General features: G+C 56.0%; 1 protein-coding gene across 1 annotated transcript in view; it reads left to right on the top strand.

The window, feature by feature from the left end:
• NUP210 (nucleoporin 210) overlaps positions 1 to 20,032 on the top strand; it is a 101,586-nt gene that overhangs the window by 19,798 nt on the left and 61,756 nt on the right. The window contains exons 5-13 of the mRNA XM_065885175.1: positions 2,218 to 2,368; positions 5,504 to 5,636; positions 10,792 to 10,950; positions 11,513 to 11,581; positions 13,226 to 13,332; positions 14,253 to 14,393; positions 15,267 to 15,404; positions 16,372 to 16,527; positions 18,038 to 18,236. Of these exons, the coding sequence (XP_065741247.1) occupies positions 2,218 to 2,368; positions 5,504 to 5,636; positions 10,792 to 10,950; positions 11,513 to 11,581; positions 13,226 to 13,332; positions 14,253 to 14,393; positions 15,267 to 15,404; positions 16,372 to 16,527; positions 18,038 to 18,236 (1,253 nt within the window). The remainder of the gene's footprint in view (positions 1 to 2,217; positions 2,369 to 5,503; positions 5,637 to 10,791; positions 10,951 to 11,512; positions 11,582 to 13,225; positions 13,333 to 14,252; positions 14,394 to 15,266; positions 15,405 to 16,371; positions 16,528 to 18,037; positions 18,237 to 20,032) is intronic.

Raw genomic sequence — 20,032 nt, 5'->3', positions numbered from 1 at the left:
TTCAGATCCTTGATGCACTGGCCACATGTCAAGGGCTCGTTAGCTGTGTGGCTGGTGTTACCACACACTGGACAGGGCAGACGTGGAGCATTTCCATCCCAGAAGGTTCTGCTGGCCGGTGCTGGTGCAGACCCAAGGTCTGGGCTAATGTCCCCTGCTATGCTGCATTGCCTCGTGCTGTATTATAAAAATGTTAGAGTATAGTCCCTTTTGGGGGAGGAAGACTTATTCTTTTTAAAGACTTTGCAGCAAGTTTTAGCCTACAGAAAAGTTGCAAGCGTAGTACAGAAAGTGGATTCCCCGAGCCATCTGAGAGCAAGCTGCCACCCTGGTGCCCGTAACCCCCAATTATTTTAATGTGCATTTACTACCTCTGAGGACGTTTTCCTGCACATCGACAAGACGGTCATCACAATTATGAAATTAACACTGATGCCCGCAGTCACAAGACCTTGTTCAAGTTTTGCCAGTTTATCCCAATTGTATCCTTTGTAGCAGAACGTGACCCCCAGGGTCACCTGCCGCATGTCGTCCTGTCTCTCCTAGTCTCCGTCAGCGTGGAAGAGTTTCTCGGTCCTTCTTCGACGTTTGGGACGTTGCACTCGTGAAGACTGTAGTCCAGTTATCTTACAGACCCTCCCCCATTTCGGGTTTATCTGACGTTCCTTCTGATTAGACCCAGAGTTCTGCATCTTTGCAGGAACATCACAGAGGCGAGATTCCGTATTCTCGTTGCGTCGTATCGTGATTTTGTTGGTCCATCAATGATTTTGTTCGCTGTCATCACTTGGGTAGGGCGGGGTCTGCCAGGTGCCCTGCTCTGAAGTCACTTTCTTACTCCCTTGCAATTGATAAGTATTTTGTGGGGAGTTACAAGTCTGGCCTTTTGTTTACACCTTCAAAAGTCCAGCTCGGGGTTCCAGGACACAACCAGGCTCAGCTCACGGCCATTTCCACGGCGGGCACCCTCATGCCCTGACGCCGTGCAAGCCAGGTTGCCCTCTTGGGTCAGAGCTCTTTGGGGGCTGGGCTGTCAGCCTCTGTCTCTGTTTGAGCTCTGGAATTTCTGGAGTCTCAGTAAGCCAGGAATGTGGGCTTTAGGGCCAAGAGACCTGCATTCCGGTCCCGGCCTTGTGATGTCCTGCCTGTGGCTGTCATCAAGGACTGTGACCGCCTGAGCACCAGCTTCCTCCTGCAGCAGATGGAGGTGTCACTGTGCCCACCTCTGAGGGTGGCAGGGTGGGCGAGCACGCTGACGGGGGTGAGAGCCCCTCTCTTGGGCCCGACACATACTAGATGTTCAGGGGATGCTGGTTACCTTCCCCGCTCGCACCACCAAGCTTGTTTCCTGCCCTGACGGCCCCTGGAGCTTCCAAGCACCCGGCATGTAAGTCGAATGCCGACTGAAGTCCAAGGTGCTGAGGGGTGCTGGAACCAGACTGTCCTGGATTTTCATTAAATTCAGTGTGTGACACCTCGTAAAACTGGGCAAGGAAGTAAATCACTGCGTAGTATAGCGCCCGGCAGATCTTGGGGAGAATGAAAGCGTGTCCGACTGACTGCTCTCATTCGGGTGGAACTGGGGGGCTTATCTGTAAATCGCAGGCTGCCAGGGAGAGACTCAGGCTGGCCCCGCTTACCAGCCTGTGCTCTGGGGGTTCCACCCCATCCTGAATTCTCCCTCCGTTCTCCCCACAGCCTAACCCCAGGGAAGGTAGGATTCGATGTGATTCCCTATTTCTAACACTGGAGGGCGTGGTCGTTGAACCATTTCCCAGATGCAGGAGCTGGCCAAGAAAGGGGGCTGGGACTCCTGGGGAGCCCTGAAGGGCCCTGGCTGGACCTGTGGTCCTGGGCCTGTTCTCGGCTTCCGTGAGCCTCACCTTTCACGTCTGTGAGACCAAAACATTTCGACTAAGCGGGCGGTCTTCAGATTTCAGTGCCTGCCTTTTATCATAATCACATTGGGATTTTTATAAAATGCAGATTCCCAGGCTTCGTGCAGACCAAGGGCCGGCCCGGGGCCAAGAATCTGCATGTTTCACAGGGACGTTGACAGTTCTGAGGTAGGACATTCCGGGGACAGGTTTCTAGGCAGCACCGACTAGGTCAGCACCACTTACATGGGGTCTGGCACCACGCACAGGAGCTTGGAGAGTGAGTGCGTGAGGTTCCTGGGTTCCACGCATCGGGTCTGACCGCACGTTCCTTTTCCAGCATCCTGACTTTTCTGGAGTCCACGTACATCCCTCCCTCCTACATCTCAGAGATGGAGAAGGCGGCCAAGCAGGGGGACACCATCCTGGTGTCCGGGATGAAGACGGGGAGCTCCAAGCTGAAGGCGCGCATCCAGGAGGCCGTGTACAAGGTGGGCGCAGGCGGGCATCTGCGCTCCAGGGCGGGATCTGGACGACTGGTTCCCTCACATATTTAGTAGCAGAGAGGAGATGCCCTACCGGGAACGGTGTCTGGTGTGAGCCACGACTTAGGAACAGGTGGCCGGGGCACCAGAGCCGCCACCTCTACAGTCACAAGGCATCTTCTCTCCTCAATTTCCAGGGAGGTCCGGGAGCAGTGGGGTTGACATCAACTAGCTTATCTTCAGTGAACTCCCCTGTCCCGCTGTAGAGACACATCCGAGCCTTTGGAACACCCAGGGTCCACCAGCCATTTCACCCTGTGCCCCACCTTCAGCCCTGACCCTGGTTGCCTGGTCCCACGTGTGGAGGGCTCGGACTCCGGACCCCCCTCCCCCCATCGTCTGGCCTCACCAGCACCTGCTTCTCCATCAAAGCCCCATTTTGGGAGTGGAGGTGGGGCAGGGGCAGAAAGGACAGCGAGAAGTGGGTTTAGCCAAGGCCTGGTTCCTTCCTGGTTCTTGTGGGCTCAGGCCTGCCCTGCCTGGGCCTCCTTTTGAGCTGCAGACCTGGGGTCTTCCTCTTGTTTGCCTGGTTCCTTCAGCCCAAGCAGGAAGTTTGCGGTACACCTGCTGATTAATTTCTAAAGCGACAGATGAGAATTGACTCTCTTCAGCGGTTTGGCCGTAGTTTGGGAATCCTGGAGGGTTTTGGAAACGTGAGGCAGCCGCGTTCAGCACTGTCCTGCAGCGCGCCTGGGATTGCAGTTAGTATTTGGGGAGTTTGTCTTCTCGTGTCCTGGGCCCCGTGGGGGCACAGGGCTGGGCTGGGACCGGGCTCCCGCTGAGCTGCAAAGGTGGCCTTGTCCTGCCTGTGGAAAGCACCCACCTCAGAGCCCGGCCCAAGGTGGGTGCTCTGTGTGGTGGTTTTTTCTTTTTAATGTATCAAAGATATTATTTAACTTACTGGTTTTGTCTATTAAGGTATAGCTGACGTACAACATTATAGTAGTTTCAGGTACACAGCATAATGATTCGATATTTGTATGTACTGCAAAATGCTCATAGTAAGTCTAGCTAACATTTGTGGCTATATGTAGTTACGGAGTATATTTTTCTTGTGATAGCAACTTTTAAGATCTATGCAGTGAGCAACTTTCAGATATGCAGTACAGTATTGTTAATTATAGTCGGCATGCTATACAGGACATCCCAGGGCTTATTTATTTTATAACTGGAAGTTGGTACTTGTTGACCCTCTTCACCCATTTTGCCCACCCCCTTTTTGCCGACCAGTAATCTGTTCTCTGTGTCTGTGAGCTTGGGTGTTTTGTTGTGTTTTAGATTCCACGTGTAAGTGAGACCATATGTTATTTGTCTTTCTCTGTCCAGAAGGGGAGGATCTCAGTCAGCACCTAGATCCAGACCCAGACTGGTTAGAAGCCAGGCCCTCAGACAACAGCTTTTTTTTTTTTCTAATTAATTTTTTTTTTTTAGATTTTACCTTATTATTTATTTATTTATTTATTTATTTTGGGGCCGCTGTCGGGTCTTAGTTGCAGCGCACAGGCTTCTCTCTCGTTGTGGCGTGTGGGTTTTCTCTCCTCTAGTTGTGGCGCGTGGGTTCCAGAGCACGTGGGCTCTGTACTTTGGGCACACAGGCTCTCTAGTTGAGGCGCACGGGCTTCCTTGCCCTGCGGCACGTGGGATGTTAGTTCCCTGACCAGGGATCGAACCCGCGTCCCCTGCATTGGAAGGCGGATTCTTTACCACTGGACCACCAGGGAAGTCCCCAGACAACAGCTTTTAAGGGACGCACATATGTACAGTCCTCTGGGGTTGTGAACAGAGCCTCCCTGGCCCCCAGAGCCAGGGGATCTGGAGGTGTCTCCTGGGCGGCAGTCACAAGAATCGGGGCTCCAGACAAGGGTGCAGGCTCCTGTCTGGGAGATGCCACGAGCTGTAGTGAGGCAATGGGGGTACAAAGATAATGTACCCAGCCGTTCCCCGAGAGCCCCTCTGTAGACCCTACATGTGACAACCCTGAAGCCTGCCCTCCAGGCCAAAGGCTCTTTCCAGCAGGTAGGCCTCTTCCACCTAATGGCTGGGGGGTGTCAGTCAGCTGTGTGTGCAGTGTCGGGGGTCGTAGCCCAAGCACTGTCTCTGATTGATCGTCCTGTGGGGCCCAGGGGCCCCCAGGGCCAGGTGATCCAGGGGCATCCCCTGGGCGGCAGCCGCAAAACCCAGGGCACTAGGTGTAAGAGCTGGGGTCCTAGACATGTATAAGAGCCCCCCTCCTAGAGATGCCGGTGCTCTGGAGTGGGGCAGAGGGAGGGCATGAAGGTATGTCCCTCCAACCCCCAAGGCCTCAGGAAGGGTTTACTGTCAGCCCTCAGATGTATGTTTAATTAGAAGCCGCCCCTCAGGTGCAGCTGTGATGATTAGCTAATGGGCCTCTTTCCAGAAAGATCGGGTTTCTCTGCTGTGCCCTGGGGCTGGTAGCTGATTAAGAACTCTTTCTCCGTTGGTTCCGGTCCTGCGGGACCCAAGAGCCCACGGCTGGGCACCAGAGACGGGCATGGAGACACGTTCTCTGGCAGCAGCTTCCAGAGTCAGGGCACCAGAGGCGGGTATATACTCCTTTCTGTAAGAAACAGGCGCGCTCAAGTGAGGAGAGGGGCTGTGACGGTGTCCTCCCCGCCCCCGCTTCCTGAGAGCCCTCTGTGGGCCCCTCTGCGCAGGCAGATAAGCCTCTTTCTCAGAAAGCCCGGCGTGTGTCGGTCTAGGGTGGTGTCCCGCCGAGAATAGTCTCTCCAATCGTCGCGGTCCCGAGGGCCGCAGGAGTACGGCCCCCAGCACGGACCTTTGGGGCTTTTGTGGGTGGAGCCCCTGGGCCCCTAGTGGCCTCTGTATCTGTAGCCATCACTCCTGGCTCGCTGTACTTTGGCAGTGACCTCTAAATGGCTGCCTGCTGTAACACAGGGCTCCCCTGGGGTTCTGGGGTGTCCAAAGGTGCTGCCTTGTGTTCTCACCCTAACCTCCCTGTACCCACATGGGCAGACTGAAAAGTTCTGAACACCCTTTCTCTTGCTCACACTGACCCCTACTCCGGGCTCACCTCACCTTTCCTCTCTTCCTCACGCTAAGAACGTCCGCCCCGCGGAGGTCAGGCTCCTGATTTTGGAGAACATCCTTCTGAACCCAGCTTATGACGTCTACCTCATGGTGGGGACATCCATCTGCTACAAGGTGCAGAAGATCAGGCAAGGAAAGATTACAGGTGGGTCACCAGCTCAGCTCGGTCCTCATGTCAACGCCTCCCCTTTTTTATCATGGTGAAATAGGCATAACCTAAAATTTACCATTTTAGCTATTTTTAAGTGTTAATTTTAGTGACGTTGATTACATTCACATTTTGTGCAACCATTACCACCATCCATCGCCAGAATTTTCTCATGTTCCCAGACTGAAGCCCTGTGCCCATCAAACACTGAACTCCCCATCCCCCTTCCCCAGACCCTGACAACCACCCTTGTACTTTCTGTTCTATGAGTCTGACTGTTCTCGGGACCTCGTATAAGTAGAATCATGTAGTGTTTGTCCTTCTGTGTCTGGCTTATTTCACTGAGCTGAATGTCCTCAGGGTCCCTCCATGTTGTAGCAGGTGTCAGAATCTCCTTCCTTTTCATGGCCAAATAACATTCCATTGTCTGTATAGACCACGTTTTAGGCACTCAGCCATTGATGGACGCTCGGTTTGCTTCCACCTCTTGGCTGTTGTAAGTAGTGCAACTATGAACATAGGTGTACAAATATCTCTTCGAGACCCTGCTTTCCCTCTTTTCGGGTTTATATCCCTTTGTTTTAAGAATGTCCGAAGCCATGAGCTTCACGTTGGACTGGGTTTTGCCAGTGGGTCTGCCACTGACTGCTGGGCAGCCTTGGCAAGACGCCGCTCCCTTTTGGGCCTCAGTTTCTCTCTTGGAGCCCTCAAAGCCTTTCTGCCTGTGCTGAGGGCAGAATGAGTTAATGGACGTGGATTTTTTCTGGAAATTCTGAAGTGCCGTGTACACGTGATGCATTTTCAGTGGTGAGTGTTCTTAATGCAGCACCAAGCCTTCTAAGAATTACTATCGTTATCATCTTTTTGTTTAGTTTACACACGTTTCTTGGTCAGAGCACAGGTCATCTAGTGTCTCGGGTATAAGAGTGTCCCATTCTAGGCCCGAGCGCTTGGACGCATGTCTGGGCAGGTGCTTCCCCCGGGTTGCTGGCTGCTCTGTCTGTAATACAGGGCATCAGTTAAGAAGCGTGTCGATGCTTCAGCATCCGAGCAGCCTGGGCTTCGTCCATAGTTGGGTCTGAAAGTCTGAGGGCAGTGGGTCTGGTCAGTCATTACTGTGTGGCAGGGCGCTGCAGCCCTGGGGAGGCCTCAGAACCGAGGACAGGCCCCTCCTGCCCCGAGGCCTGGTTCTCTCCCACACGGGGTGCCCTGCTGAAGGGCAGTAGACTGGGGTTCCAAGTGTCTCCGTGTGCTGGGCGTGCAGTGTCCAGCTCTTTAGCCCCTGTCACCATGCAGGCGGGTTGTGTACATAGCTGGGCTGGGGGTCCTGGCCAGAGCCTGGCGTGCACCGCAGACTTTAGGGAAGCGAGTCTAAAAGCAAAGGGACGAACCTGGGTGTGGCTTTCTGAGACCCTGAAACGGGAGATGGCTCTGAGGTGGAGTTCTCAGGACCCTGCCACTGCGTCCTCAGGAGGAACGCAGTGGAGACAAGTTGAAAGGCCAGAGGGCACCCACAGGGGCTTCTCAGAAATACCGTCTCCACCAGAGCACTGTCTCGAACACATTGTGGCCTGATGGAGACAGTCTGGAACATCTGACCATCATGAGAGTTTCCTAGGTGTTGTGCTTTTCACATTATGACCCAACAACTCTGTGAGGTGGGTTGTATTAATACCCTGTTTTACGGACGAAGAAACCAAGGCACAGACTGCCTGATAGTCACAAAGCTGTCGGGTCCTTGGCCTTAATCAGTCCTGCAGGGTCGTGTGGTGCTGGGCCCCAGAGGAGCACAGGAAGGGCTTTCTGTTCTCCCAGGGCAGGGCCGGTGGCCCCTTTGTGAGAGATGAGGGCGGGGAGCTGTGCCCCCACCAGGGAGGTTAGAGGGGATTTAATAAAGAGGGATTCTGAGCTTACCCTTTGGTGCATGGCCCAGATGGACAGCACATCCCAAGACACCCAGAGAACTTTGGGGTTTGCTCACCGACCTACGGTAGAAGTCAAAGAACGGGGCACATGAAAGATACCCCCGGACAGGAAGTAGTTAAGCTGCCTCTCTTGCATCTGTGTGGTAATGAGATGGAAAACGCCTCCAGAAATAAACACACCTACGTGACTCTTGGTAACGGGTGCCACAGGGCTGGAGTGGATTCCAGACAGATGCTCTAGGGGAACAGATGGGGGAGGAGCCTGCAAAGGTCCACCGAGAACAAGACATCAGGTGGAAGCTCACTGTCCTTTGTTTTGATGGGTTGTGTTGTTTTGTTTTGTTTTTTAATTGAGATACAGTTCCCATCACTGTTATTTTTAACTGGCTGCTAGACAGGAAAGTCAGGGCATGACATCATTACAGGGAACATGAATTTTGGCAAGCCCCTGTCTTGCACGGCATCCCGCAGAAGGTTCAGAGAATTACAGGTGAGAGGGCAGTTACCCCAAGTTAGTTCTTCACATTTTCTTTCAGTCTTTCTTCCTTAAACATGTAATGTTCCTTCTTGCCTTCCATATTTTTATTTCCCGACGTCTGCCTGCCTTCCGTTAAGTAGGGGCTTCCTTTCTCTCGGGCCCGTTTACGGAGCCCCTACTCTGTACTGCGGGCACTGCTGGGGGCTGCAGTGGTCAGGGGGCTGCCCGGGTTCCTCCCGCCTGGAGCTCCAGTGATGACCTGCAGACACCTCCGCCAGTGGGGCAGGCGAGGGAAGAGAGGGGCCTGGAGGAGGGGTGTCTGTGAGGCCATGGGCAGCGTTCCCAGCGCAGAGAGGGGGCACAGCCTTCTCCCCTTGCTGCTCAGTGCCTGGTGCTGGTGCTGGTGCTGTAGATGTGCCCGGCCCAGTAACCAACCTATTAGACCGAACAAGATGTGGGGAGGACGAGCTGGCTGAGGGAGTCGATGTCTGAAAGGAACTCGGGTGACGGGAATGCTGGAAATTACTGGGATAAATTGTGCTGAGGTTGGAAAAAGGACGGGTGTGGGACAGGGGTTCCTGCGTCCAAGACTCAGCTGGTAAAGGACCCATCGCCTCCTGAGCCGTGGCCTCCCAGAGCGAGTGCATGCTGGGCCGCCTGATGGGCAGGGCTCGGAGGCAGGGCAGTGGGCTCCTTGTCATTCTGGGTTCGGACCCACCGCCCCCGGAGCTCCATGGTCCTCCCCGGACCCTGCATGGGGTGGGAGTGGGGGGCTCTGACAATCAGAAGCACATCTGGGGGGGTCAGCCAGGGTCGGGAGGGGTCGGAGACCGGGTCTCCTAGGAGAACGTGGGCTTCCTGGCCATGGAAGGGCAGCCTACAGGATGACCCGTTACTCTCAGCGGGTGATAGCAGGGCTGGATTGGGGCCCCAGGAGCAGTCTTCCTCTGCCTGTGGACAGACGGGGACCTTTCACGTCCACAAAGGCTTCCTTGTTCAGTGCCTCTGAGAAGTAGTGAGGTCCTGCAATACAAGAGGTGTTGAAGGGCTTCCCTGGTGGCGCAGTGGTTGAGAGTCCGCCTGCCGATGCAGGGGACACGGGTTCGTGCCCCGGTCTGGGAAGATCCCACATGCCGCAGAGTGGCTGGGCCCGTGAGCCAGGGCCGCTGAGCCTGCGCGTCCGGAGCCTGTGCTCCGCAACGGGAGAGGCCACAATGGTGAGAGGCCCGTGTACCGCAAAAAAAACAAAAAAGAGGTGTTGAAGGGGTCCGCCAGACAGGCCCTTCTCTTCATCGCCTTCGGGCTTTGTAAATAGGGTTGCATCATGTGGTGCAAGATGCGTCCGGAGTCGGTCTATTTATTTCCTGAAAGGGCCGCGTCCGGAGTCGGTCCGTTTATTTCCTGAAAGGGCCGCGTCCGGAGTCGGTCCGTTTATTTCCTGAAAGGGCCGAGTCCGGAGTCGGTCCGTTTATTTCCTGAAAGGGCCGCGTCCGGAGTCGGTCCGTTTATTTCCTGAAAGGGCCGCGTCCGGAGTCGGTCCGTTTATTTCCTGAAAGGGCCGCGTCCGGAGTCGGTCCGTTTATTTCCTGAAAGGGCCGCGTCCGGAGTCGGTCCGTTTATTTCCTGAAAGGGCCTTTTTCATTTGCAGAATGTTAACAAGGGGGGACACTAGTGCTTCCTGAAGCAGCACCAGGTAATGCTGCTCTCTGAGCAGTGGCGTTGCCTTATTACTTTATTATGACGTGTGTCCTTGATGCACTGCTGCTGTGTTCTGATCGCTGGGTACATCGTCTACAAGAGTCTCAACCCAGCATGGCTGGGCTTCCCCATTAGAGACCAGGAAGTGGGTTGTGTGGGCTGGAAGGGCTTCTCAGTTCCAGCAAGTGCCTGTGGAAATGCAGAGTGCTGGCTGCCCACCCCCCACCCCGACACCCCTCCTCCCCCATCCCCTGAGTTTGGTTCAGCAGGTCAGGCATGGGGCCAGTTATTTGCAGTTTCCCAGATGATGCTGGTGGCCCAGGGAATACACTTTGAGAACCCTCTGTTCCAGGGCACATTCTTGGGGACTTATTGGAACACACTTATTGGAATACACAGATACCCTGGGACAAGAGGTGGGCAAGTTGCCCCCCTTTCAGAATTCCTGGGAGTTTTGAAGGATGTTCTAGCTGAAACTCCTCCAGGATCCTTGTCCTGGGCGCCTCCCATGGCAGCCCCTGCCTGGGACCCCAGTGGTGAGCAGGGAAGCTGTCTGTGGTCCCTGCATCCTGTCCCTGTCTCATGCAAGAGGGCTGGAACGGGGCCACATACGCAGGCACAGCGAGTGGGTTATTTGGAAACCCCCAAAGGACGCCTAGGTCCAGTGAGCCCCACCCTGGGCCCCTCGATGCAGAAGCCGACTTCACTTGCTTCCGTGATGAACAGGAAAGGGTCTGATGTCGGTATCCTGCCAGCAGCGGCAGTTTGAGCCACAGGCTGTGCTTACTTTTAAAAAAGAAAGCTGCTCATGGCATCCACAAAAAAATGATTGCCTCTGAAAATTCATGGAGAGTGTCAGCTTTGTCCACAGCCACGGAGAATAATATTAAAATTTAAAGCACTGAAAAAAAATGAAGCGAAAAAATCAAGCAGCTGTGCTGACAGCAGGGTCCAGGGATTGGGGTGGGGGAAGGAGGCGACACTGACTTTTAACATTTCCTGTTTTTGCTCTCTCTCCCCTCTCTGTTCTGCTTTGTTTCTGGGTGACCAGAACTCTCAATGCCCTCCGATCAGTACGAGCTACAGCTTCAGAACAACGTCTGGGGCCCCGAGGGAGACCCGGGCCGGCCCGTGGCGGTCTTGGCCCAGGACACATCGTTGGTCACCGCAGTGCAGCTGGGACAGAGCAACCTGGTCCTCGGCCACAGGAGTATCCTTTTCCCGGGCAGCGCGCACGCATCTGCGTGTCTTGCACAGGAGATGTGCTGTTTGGAAGTCAAGTCACTTTTCTCCCTGAAAGCTTGGCGAGGCTAAAAATAGCCCCGTTTTCCCTCAAGGTCTGAAAATCAGAAAGGACCAAAATCCCACCCCAGCTGAGCGGAATCGCTCACCTCTGGGGAGACTTGCTGGAGAGGTTTTGAGGTGAGGGGTGGTGGCCGGAGAGGAGCCCCAACCCCGCCTCCGGAACCTTCTCTGGTCTCATCTGAGGGGCCTGGCCGAGGCTGTTTCCACACCAGCGTGTGGGTTGTCATGTGTCCCCAACTTCTTCGCATGCCCCGGGTGGTCTCCAGGGTCCTTGCAGAGGGCCCCCTTTTGGAGTGGAGGAAGTGCCCTGTGGCCGCTGATTATGGAAACCGCCTGTGCTGTGCATGGCCTCAGGCCGGGACCTTCCCATCCCCTCTTCTCCCCACGTGATGTTGATGATAACGAAGCCGTGGGAGCCAAGCCGATGCCTGCCAGCTGGTTTATTTGTTCCTTAATTCAGAATCCAGGTATTCGCATGCAGGGCGCTTCCCGGTTACCCAATAGCACCATCTACGTGGTGGAACCCGGGTACCTGGGTGAGTGTGGGCATCCTGGGTCGTTTGTGATCACTGGAGTTAAAAAGTCAAATAAAAGTAACAGCCCCCCAGGAAATGCTTCACTCTGGCCAGCTCTGCCAGCGGGGAGGCCGGGGACATCAGTGCCACCCTGCCCTTCCTGGGACTGCCCCCACCCCCAGCCCTTCCCCTGTCTGTGCACAGAATAAGCAGAGGGTAGACCAAGGTCAGCTGGTGGCCAGCTCTGCAGGGAGAGAAACAGGATAGGGTAGAGTGGGGGAGGACTGTGTCTTCTGGTTTTATACCAGGGCTCTGCCCAGACCTCACCATGGCTATGGATGTTTGGAAGATGCCTTGGTGGAAAAGAGGGCGAGGCTCGAGGCCGAGACAGGAGGGGAGGAGTCCACAGCCCTGGAGGACCCGGACGGGCACAGCCAGGGCCCAGGAACTGCCGTAGAGACAACCCCTGGAAAGATGTCTGGACACACGTGTTACCTGGGCCTGAGCCGCCTCTCCTGTTGGGCGCCCTGAGGTGGTTCGGGTGAGAGAGCTGTTGGCTGATGCCCAGCAGCCCCCTGGTCCTCTTGTTGGCTGCTGAGTGAGGCTGCTGTTGGGTGAGACCCACGCTGACATGTAGTGACCTCGGGCAGGGTGGCCCTGTGTGTCTTGGGAGCGCCATCTGCTCAGAACCCTTGGTACCTTCCGTCTGTCTGGCACGTGCGGGGCACTGGAGTCTGGAGGAGGGAAGTGGGGGCCTTGTGCTTGGTTTTGCAGGGAGAGACCACTGCAAACAGATGGTGACAGGACAGTGGTAAAGAGTAAGTAAACATGAGTGCAGCGGAAGGGCTTCTGGGAGTTGGTGCTCGAGGCAGGCGTTTTCTCAGAAGCTGCTCTTGTGTGGGTTCGCTATCCTGGCAGAGGCACAGCTCAGGCGATGGTGTGGAGGTGGGCAGCACGTGGCGTTGCAGGGGTCAGCCAGCAGCTGGCGGCATCGTGTGTGGGAACAGAGCTGGAGGCCTGGGAGGGCAGGGCCGGCTCACAGGGAGAGCGCTCAGAGTGTAGACCTACGGTGGATTCAGGGTGTAGACTCATGGTGGATTCAGGGTGTAGACTGTGGATTCAGCGTGTGTGCCTGCTGTGGATTCAGAGTGTAGACGCACAGTGGATTCAGGGTGTAGGCTCTCTGTGGATTCAGGCTGTAGACTCACTATGGGTTCAGGGTGTAGACCTACTGTGCGCTCAGAGCGTAGACCTACTGTGGGTTCAGAGTGCAGACTCACTGTGGATTCAGAGCATAGATCTACTATAGATTCAGAGCACAGACTCACAATGGACTCAGAGTGTAGACCTACTGTGGATTCAGAGTGTCGTCTCACTGTGGGTCAGCGCCACCGTGGATAGGGTCAAGTGTGAATGGGCCCTGGGGCAGCCGGTGGGGAATGTTTGGTCCTGGTGCATCTGAGGTCAGCTCAGGTTCTGAGGGCTCAGGCCTGATATGGGCATTAGATCTCACTGTCACGCCCAGCTGGTTCCTCCCCGGAGAAGTGCAGAGGAGTGGCCTTGGGGTCTCGGTGCTGACCAGGCCTGGTGCCATCCTCTCCCTCAGCAGTGCATCAAGGACCCTGTGGCTTCAGCACTGAGGCTCTGTGTCTGCCTGTTTTGTAGGGTTCACAGTCCACCCTGGTGGCAGGTGGGTGTTCGAGACCGGCCGCCTGTACGAAATCACCGTCGAAGTGCTTGACAAGTCCGGCAACAAGGTCTACCTGTCGGATGTGAGTCCCCCTTCGGGCCTGATGGGGTTGGGGGTTGGGGTGCCTCTCCTGGAGCAGCTGCCCAACGAGCATCCCCCAAACACAGGGGGCCCTGAGCAGGCAGGCTGAGTTGCGGTGCTTCCTAACGGTGCGGCTGGGTCCATGGAAGACAGTGTCATGGGACCCCTCGGGCGTCTCAAGAGCCTGTCAGCCTGTGCGTCTGCACCAGGGGCCCCGCTTCCTACAGGGCTGGAGCTGGGAGAGGAGGCCCCTGGCAGCAGGGTCACAAAGGCAGTGCCGCGGAGGTGGCGTCTGCCCGCTGCCCTCCTGCCCCTCCTCATTAGCCCGGGGACCTCACAGCACTGCAGAGCCTCAGGGCCAGGAATACCTGCAACCTGTCCGGAAGGCCCCTTGACTGAGGCCAAGCTCAGTAGCTTCCTGGCTCTGGAAAGAGCATCACAAATGGGCAGGTGGAAAGAAGTCTCGGCCGTGTTTGGTCCTTTGTGAGAAATTCCCAGGATCATGAGAATCTCTGGACCTTCCTTGTGGGGTCTGAGGTTTCAGGGAGGGGGCGAGGTTCCCCTTCAGCCTCTCTGCCGAAGCCACTGCCTTCCTTGTGTTACTAGACAAAGACTCGGTCGATCACCATTTTGGGTGAAATTAGCTCTAAGGGCTTTTGATGTCCTTTTTTGTATTTGGTGGTTTCCTTGTTGGGACCGCAGGGTCTGAGAGCCAACAGTAGCCTTCGGGCTCGCGAGCGCCAGGTCCTCGGGTCACAAGGGGAGGGCAGCCTGGGAGGGGTCAGAGGTCAGAGGCCAGAGCACTCAGAGCTCAGATCCAGGGCCTGGCTGCTGTTTGGGGGCCACATGGCTTCTTTCCTGCGTCCCAACGTCCCTGAGTTGTCCTGGAAGCTCCTCTCACCTTCCTGCCTCACCTTCCAGAACATCCACATCGAAACCACGCTCCCTGCGGAGTTCTTTGAGGTTCTGGCTTCTTCCCAGAACGGGTCGTACCATCACGTCAGGGCGACAAAGAGGGGCCAGACGGCCATCGAGGCCGCCCTCACCTCCGTGGTGGACCAGGCAAGTTGGCGCCTCCCTCGGGCCCCCCAGCCCCGCCGGGACTTTCGCAGACGGAAGTGTCAAACCAGGCTGGACATGAGCCCGGGGGAGTCGGGACCCCAAGAGTGCACTGCTGTCGTGGGCACGACGGGGGTCCCTCCTGCTCTGGGCTCACAGTGGTGTCTCGGGGTGGGGGGTTTGGCCTTTGCCTGTCCCCTGTCCCTGTGCTGGGCCAGAGCCCCTCTCCCTCTGCCCTTTGCTGGCCCCTGTAAAAGTGAGCCTGCACCTCTGGGACTGGAGGTAGAATCCCTTGCCGGGAGCAGTGTCGGGCCCGTGTGTCCAGCCGTGCACTGACCAGGACCCACGAGCATCTCTTTGGCTGTTTTGGGTGCTTGGATTCTTCAAAGTTTTAAAATTTCCCCGTGTATTTAAAAGGCCAGTCGGTTTCGGTGGGAGCAGATTTTACTGATTGCAAGCTTGGCGTGGGTGTTCTTATCTTCCTACCCCACACAAACCTCTCCCGGACCTGGCAGCGGCAGAAACGGCCTGTGAACCAGGCAGAGATTCCTACCAAAGGGAGACTCCTTTGGGCGAGTTGCTGTCATGCCCCATGACTAGGTTTCCCCGTCCGTAAACTGGGGATAACCACGTCCATCCCGTCAGGGGTGCTGTGAGGATGCAGTCAAGCAGCATTTATTGGAGTGGCTGTTGCAGAGCCACCAAAAGCCGTCTCCATGGAGATGGAGAAGGCCGCAGGGTACCTGGCATCTTCCTTCCCACTCCCCCACAACTGAAAAATCTACCCTAGGGACCAGTCCCCAGGGAGGGGCGGGGGCCTGCTTGAGTGCTGACCTGGTTGTCATGGTGGCATATGGCACCCTCCCCCCCTTGCAGGATGGAGGTGTCCACACGTTGCGGGTGCCTGTGTGGAACCAGCAGGAGGTGGAAATCCACGTCCCCATCACCCTCTATCCAAGCATCTTGACGTTTCCCTGGCAACCAAAGACGGGCGCCTATCAGTACACGATAAAGGTAACCGTGAGACCCCATCTGGGTGCATTCCTTTGGGTGTCTCCATGGGGTTGGGGTTCTACGTCCATTCTGTTTCTACTATAATTACCTTCTAGTGGTCAGGAGAGAATTCAAAATCAGAGTCTTTATGCTTTCTGTATTGTCTGAGGTTTCTATCACAGCAGTGTATTTTGGTAATTAGGAAAAAACCTTGAAAAATAGTAAAGAAAGCATGATAAAGAAAGTCCTGAACATGGATTTAACTTCCACACATGTTTCTTTTTGTAAAAAATTTTTGTTTTCCGGAAGCAGTGTAAAGATCTTTAGAGAAAAATTTGGAATTCGAGGGGAAGGCATCTCCAACTCTGTCACATCTAAGGTGTTCTTGGTCTTTGTTGTTCCATGTGCCCACCTGGCGTTAGTGGCCGGGCCCGATGCCCGTCGGGGCTAGAGCCCATGAGGCCTGCCCCGTCCCATCAGTTTTTGCTGTCTCATGGCAGTGAGGACAGGTGTCCTTTGTGGGTACTGGGACCCACTGCCTCTTCACTCAGGTGTGTCACCTTCTTGGCCCCTCTAGGGTCCTGGGATGGTGGCCCCTGGTCTGGAAGCCTCTGGGCTGTCCTTGACTTCACGGCAGATGACTTGAAGCGGGCAGGGGTCTATGTCAGGAGTGGGCAGGGAAGCCGAGTCCCACACCCGGCTCTGGGGCGCGGGTCTTCCCATTCCAGCCTGAGCTCGGGAGGTGCCCCTGGGTCCTGGGGCCACTGTCATGGGGCATTTGCATACGCGCCTGTAAGCCACAAGGTCCCCAGAATATGAGGACCAGAAAGAGACAGGGTGGGGAGAGCGAGAGGCAGAGGCAGTGCCAGCCAGACGTTGGCTGATGCCACATGTCACCACGTGGTGGCGCGATGCCGACTGCGTGTGAGAGAGAGAGGGACCAAGGGACGGGCAGGTGGGCTGACCTGATGATGGTTTCCCTCCCCAGGCCCACGGTGGGAGTGGGAACTTCAGCTGGTCTTCCTCGAGCTCTGTGGTTGCCACGGTCACCGTCAAGGGCGTGATGACCACAGGCAGTGACACTGGACTCAGTGTGATCCAGGCACATGATGTGCAGAACCCGCTGCATTTCGGGGAGATGAAGGTAAGACCTTGGGCCAGGTCGGCCGCGGGGAGGCTCGGGTGGTGGTCTGCGGCCGCCGTCTTAACCAGCCTCAGGCTTAATTCAGAAACACCCTTTCGCCCTTGGTCTTGCACTTGGCTTTGCTGGTGGTGGTGAGGGCTTCGGGTGTCAGGTCCAGCCCTGCCCCTGAGCTCACGGCCAATTCAGGGACATGGTCGTCCCATCCCACACCGGGCAGGGATGGAACCAGCCGGGTTTCTGGAAGGGAGACCAGAGGACACAGAGACACGAGGTATTCAAAGGAGTCATTCTAGAAGATACCCCCAACCTGAAAGCTATGAACCTCCAAGTTGGAAGGGCCACTGGGCGTTGGGTTGTAAATTCACAGTGAAGGGAAAGCTCCCAGACTCCAAGAGACTGGCCCCATTCCTTTCCTCTGACTCCTGTTCAGGTCCAAGTCGGGAGTCCCTGCATGGGGCCCCTACACCTGGTGTTCGTCCCAAGTGACGTGGGACCAACTCAGCAAAGGCCGAAGGTGGGAGTGGCCACCTGCAGCCGAGCCTCTGCCAGCCCCACCTGGTGGCCTCCGGACCCCAACTCTTTCCTGACCGACTGACCCTGATCTCAGCCTGTTTTATTACCTCATTTAGGGCTGACATGAAAGCTCCATATGCAGTGCGTCCATCCCCAACCTTCTCCTATACTGTTTGGGACATTGACGTACAGGTTTTTCTCCTCTTTTTATTTTGATCCACACGCACCTACCTAAAGATCCATCTAACTCGTGTAAGGAGGGTTGTAACTGAGACCCCTTAACTGCAGCACAATTGTCGAGTATTTGGATAATCTGTGACCAGGTTGCCCCCTCCCTTGCCCCCAAGCTTCTTGATGGCAGTAAATGTGCCCCTCTCACCTGGCTGCTCAGCCCAGAGCCTGAGGACAGTTCCTGAGCATGTGTAGTGGTCAGAACCTGGCTTCCAGGGCCGCCTGCCTGGTCCAGACACCACCGTGCTCCAGCCGGGCAGGCTCTTAACCTCCCGTGCCAGGTTCCTCATCAGGCAGACAGGTTGATAATAGAACCTTCTTAACAAGGAGGCTGAGAGGATGGGATGAGTTCATTCTGTTCTTGGAACAGAGCCTGGTGTGTAAAAAGTTTGTGTGGTATAAGTATTAGTGTTGTTGGTGATGCCGCTCTCACCCTGCACACTCACCTTCTTTATGTTCCTCCAATGCGCTGAGCCGTATGTGCCTCAGGACCTTTGCACGGACCGTCTCGTCTTCCCAGACCTTTGTCTGGCTACCTCTGACATGGCTCCCGGGTCTGAGCTCCTACAGCACCCTCCCAGGGAGGCCTTCCCTGACGGCTCTGTCCTGAAGGTCTCCCTGCCCCCAGTACACACCATCGTGTCCCCCAAGCTCAGGCTTCTCACCGATGGGTCCTCAGTGCTCATACACAGGGTCTCAGGAAAGCTGAGCAGCGGCTGTTCCTCCTCCGAGGAGCCTGCCAACCATGCACGCCCCTGTCCTCCAGGTGTACGTGATTGAGCCCAGCGGCATGGAGTTCGCCCCGTGCCCAGTGGAGGCCAGCGTGGGCCAGAGCCTGGAGCTGCCCCTGAGGATCCACGGCCTCATGCCCGGTGGGGCTGACGAGGTGGTCACGCTGAGCGATTGCTCCCACTTTGACTTGGCGGTGGAGATGGAGAACCAGGGCGTGTTCCAGCCGCTCCCAGGTAAAGCAGCGCTGTGAGCGGCCACCGGACGGCAGGGTCGGGGCCGACGGCCTGGGTTCTCAGCGTGGGCTGCCCCAGATTCCTAATTCAGGGGCTGAACCAGCAGCACGGTCATAGCCTGAGAAATGGCATTTGTCCCCTTGTCCACCATCAGCAGTGGTCTGGTCTGGATCTTACTGCCATGTGGTTGCAGGTCACTCGGCTTTCTGAGCCTCAGTTTCCACATCTGTAAAACGGGTGTCATCCGAAGTAGAGGCGCATGTCACCATGCCCGTCGCGGTGCCTGGAATGTGACAGGTGCTCAGGATACACTGTCAGTAGGAGTTCTGACGGGTTACAGAATTATAACACCTTAGTGACTGCACGGTCCATCCCTCCAGGGCCATCGAAGCCAAGCACCCCCTGCAGGGCTGGGCAGTGATATCGGTGGTGATGGTGGCAGCTATGCTCAGCCACCGTCTTATAGGGTGTCACCCCTTCCGGGCGTGGTGTGTGCACTTGGCGTGCGTGACCTCACCAGGCGTCACAGCCACCGTGGGAGGAGGGGCTGTGGTTGGGTCATGTGTCAGACGAAGAGACTGAGGCTGCGTCGCGCTGCCCAAGGTCCCGTGAGGTTCCCGGGCCACGAGGGATATGGAGCTGGGTGTGTCTGACACTGACCCTGGATTCCTAGTCCCCCGGGAAGCAGGGCCTCCCAGGGGAGTCAACCCAGGGAGTGCCCTCCAATTGCAAATGACGAGACTGATGGTGCGTACGCTCTGGGCAGGGTTAGAGTGGGCGGGGAGCAGCGTTCGCAGGCACACCCGTGGGGTGTATGTGCACACAGTGGCCTGGCGTGGCGGAACCTGTCGAATCCGGAATCACGGGGGGCTTGGGGGGCGTGGACCTCAGGGGCCAGAAGTGGGGGCCACTGCTGGTTTTGGAGCAGAGGAGTGACCGCGTGATGCTGGCAGAGTTCAGGAAGCTTGACAGCAGAGGTGTTTGAAGGCTCGCCTGTGGGACCGAGCGGCTTTCCACGCCGCCACCGTGGTTGTTGGCACTCACAGAGCCGTTTGAGCATGAAGCTGCTAGGACGTCACAGAACGTCCCTGGACATCATCACATTCACATCCTTCCCTGGAGGTGCTGCTGCGTCCTGACTGTCCAGGAGAGACTGGGCTTTATGGACTGTGTCCCCAGTGAGGCCACTGTTTAGGGTGGAAGCAAACGTCAGTGTGGGAGAGAGAGGCCCACCAATGGCCGGAGAGGAGCCTGCTGCCTGCACCACCACCCCACGCGCGTCCTGGAGGGGCGTCCACGGGCTGCAGCCGGGAGGTCCCCGGAATAAAGGATAGTGGACAGGGTTTGGGTTCCACAGTCCTAGGTCCCAGCTCTGCATTTGTCAGAATTCCTGGCGTGCTCTGCTCCAGATCTGTGCGTTTCACCTGTGTAAATTTGACCTTAAGAGAAAAAGAACCCTAAAGAAATACTGACCTGCAGATAATTATGTGTGTGCGAAAGCGTTTAGGATGAAGTGTACTTATGCCTGTGGCTCATTTTTTTGTTTTTTCTTTATCTTAAAGAAAAAGACCATTTTTTAAAGTCTTTATTCAATTTGTTACAATATTGCTTCTGTTTTATGTTTTGTTTTTTTTGCCCATGACACATGTGGGATCTTAGCTCCCCGACCAAGGATTGAACCCGCACCCCCTGAATTGGAAGGCGAAGTCCCAACCACTGGACTGCCAGGGAAGCCCCACGGCTCACTTTTCGAGGCATAAGAAAGTGGAATGGACTGATGGATGGGGAGGTGGTGG

The sequence above is a fragment of the Phocoena phocoena genome, chromosome 10 (assembly GCF_963924675.1).
Source record: "Phocoena phocoena chromosome 10, mPhoPho1.1, whole genome shotgun sequence".
In the NCBI taxonomy this organism is placed as follows: Eukaryota; Metazoa; Chordata; class Mammalia; order Artiodactyla; family Phocoenidae; genus Phocoena; species Phocoena phocoena.
This window is presented reverse-complemented; position numbering and strand designations above follow the sequence as displayed.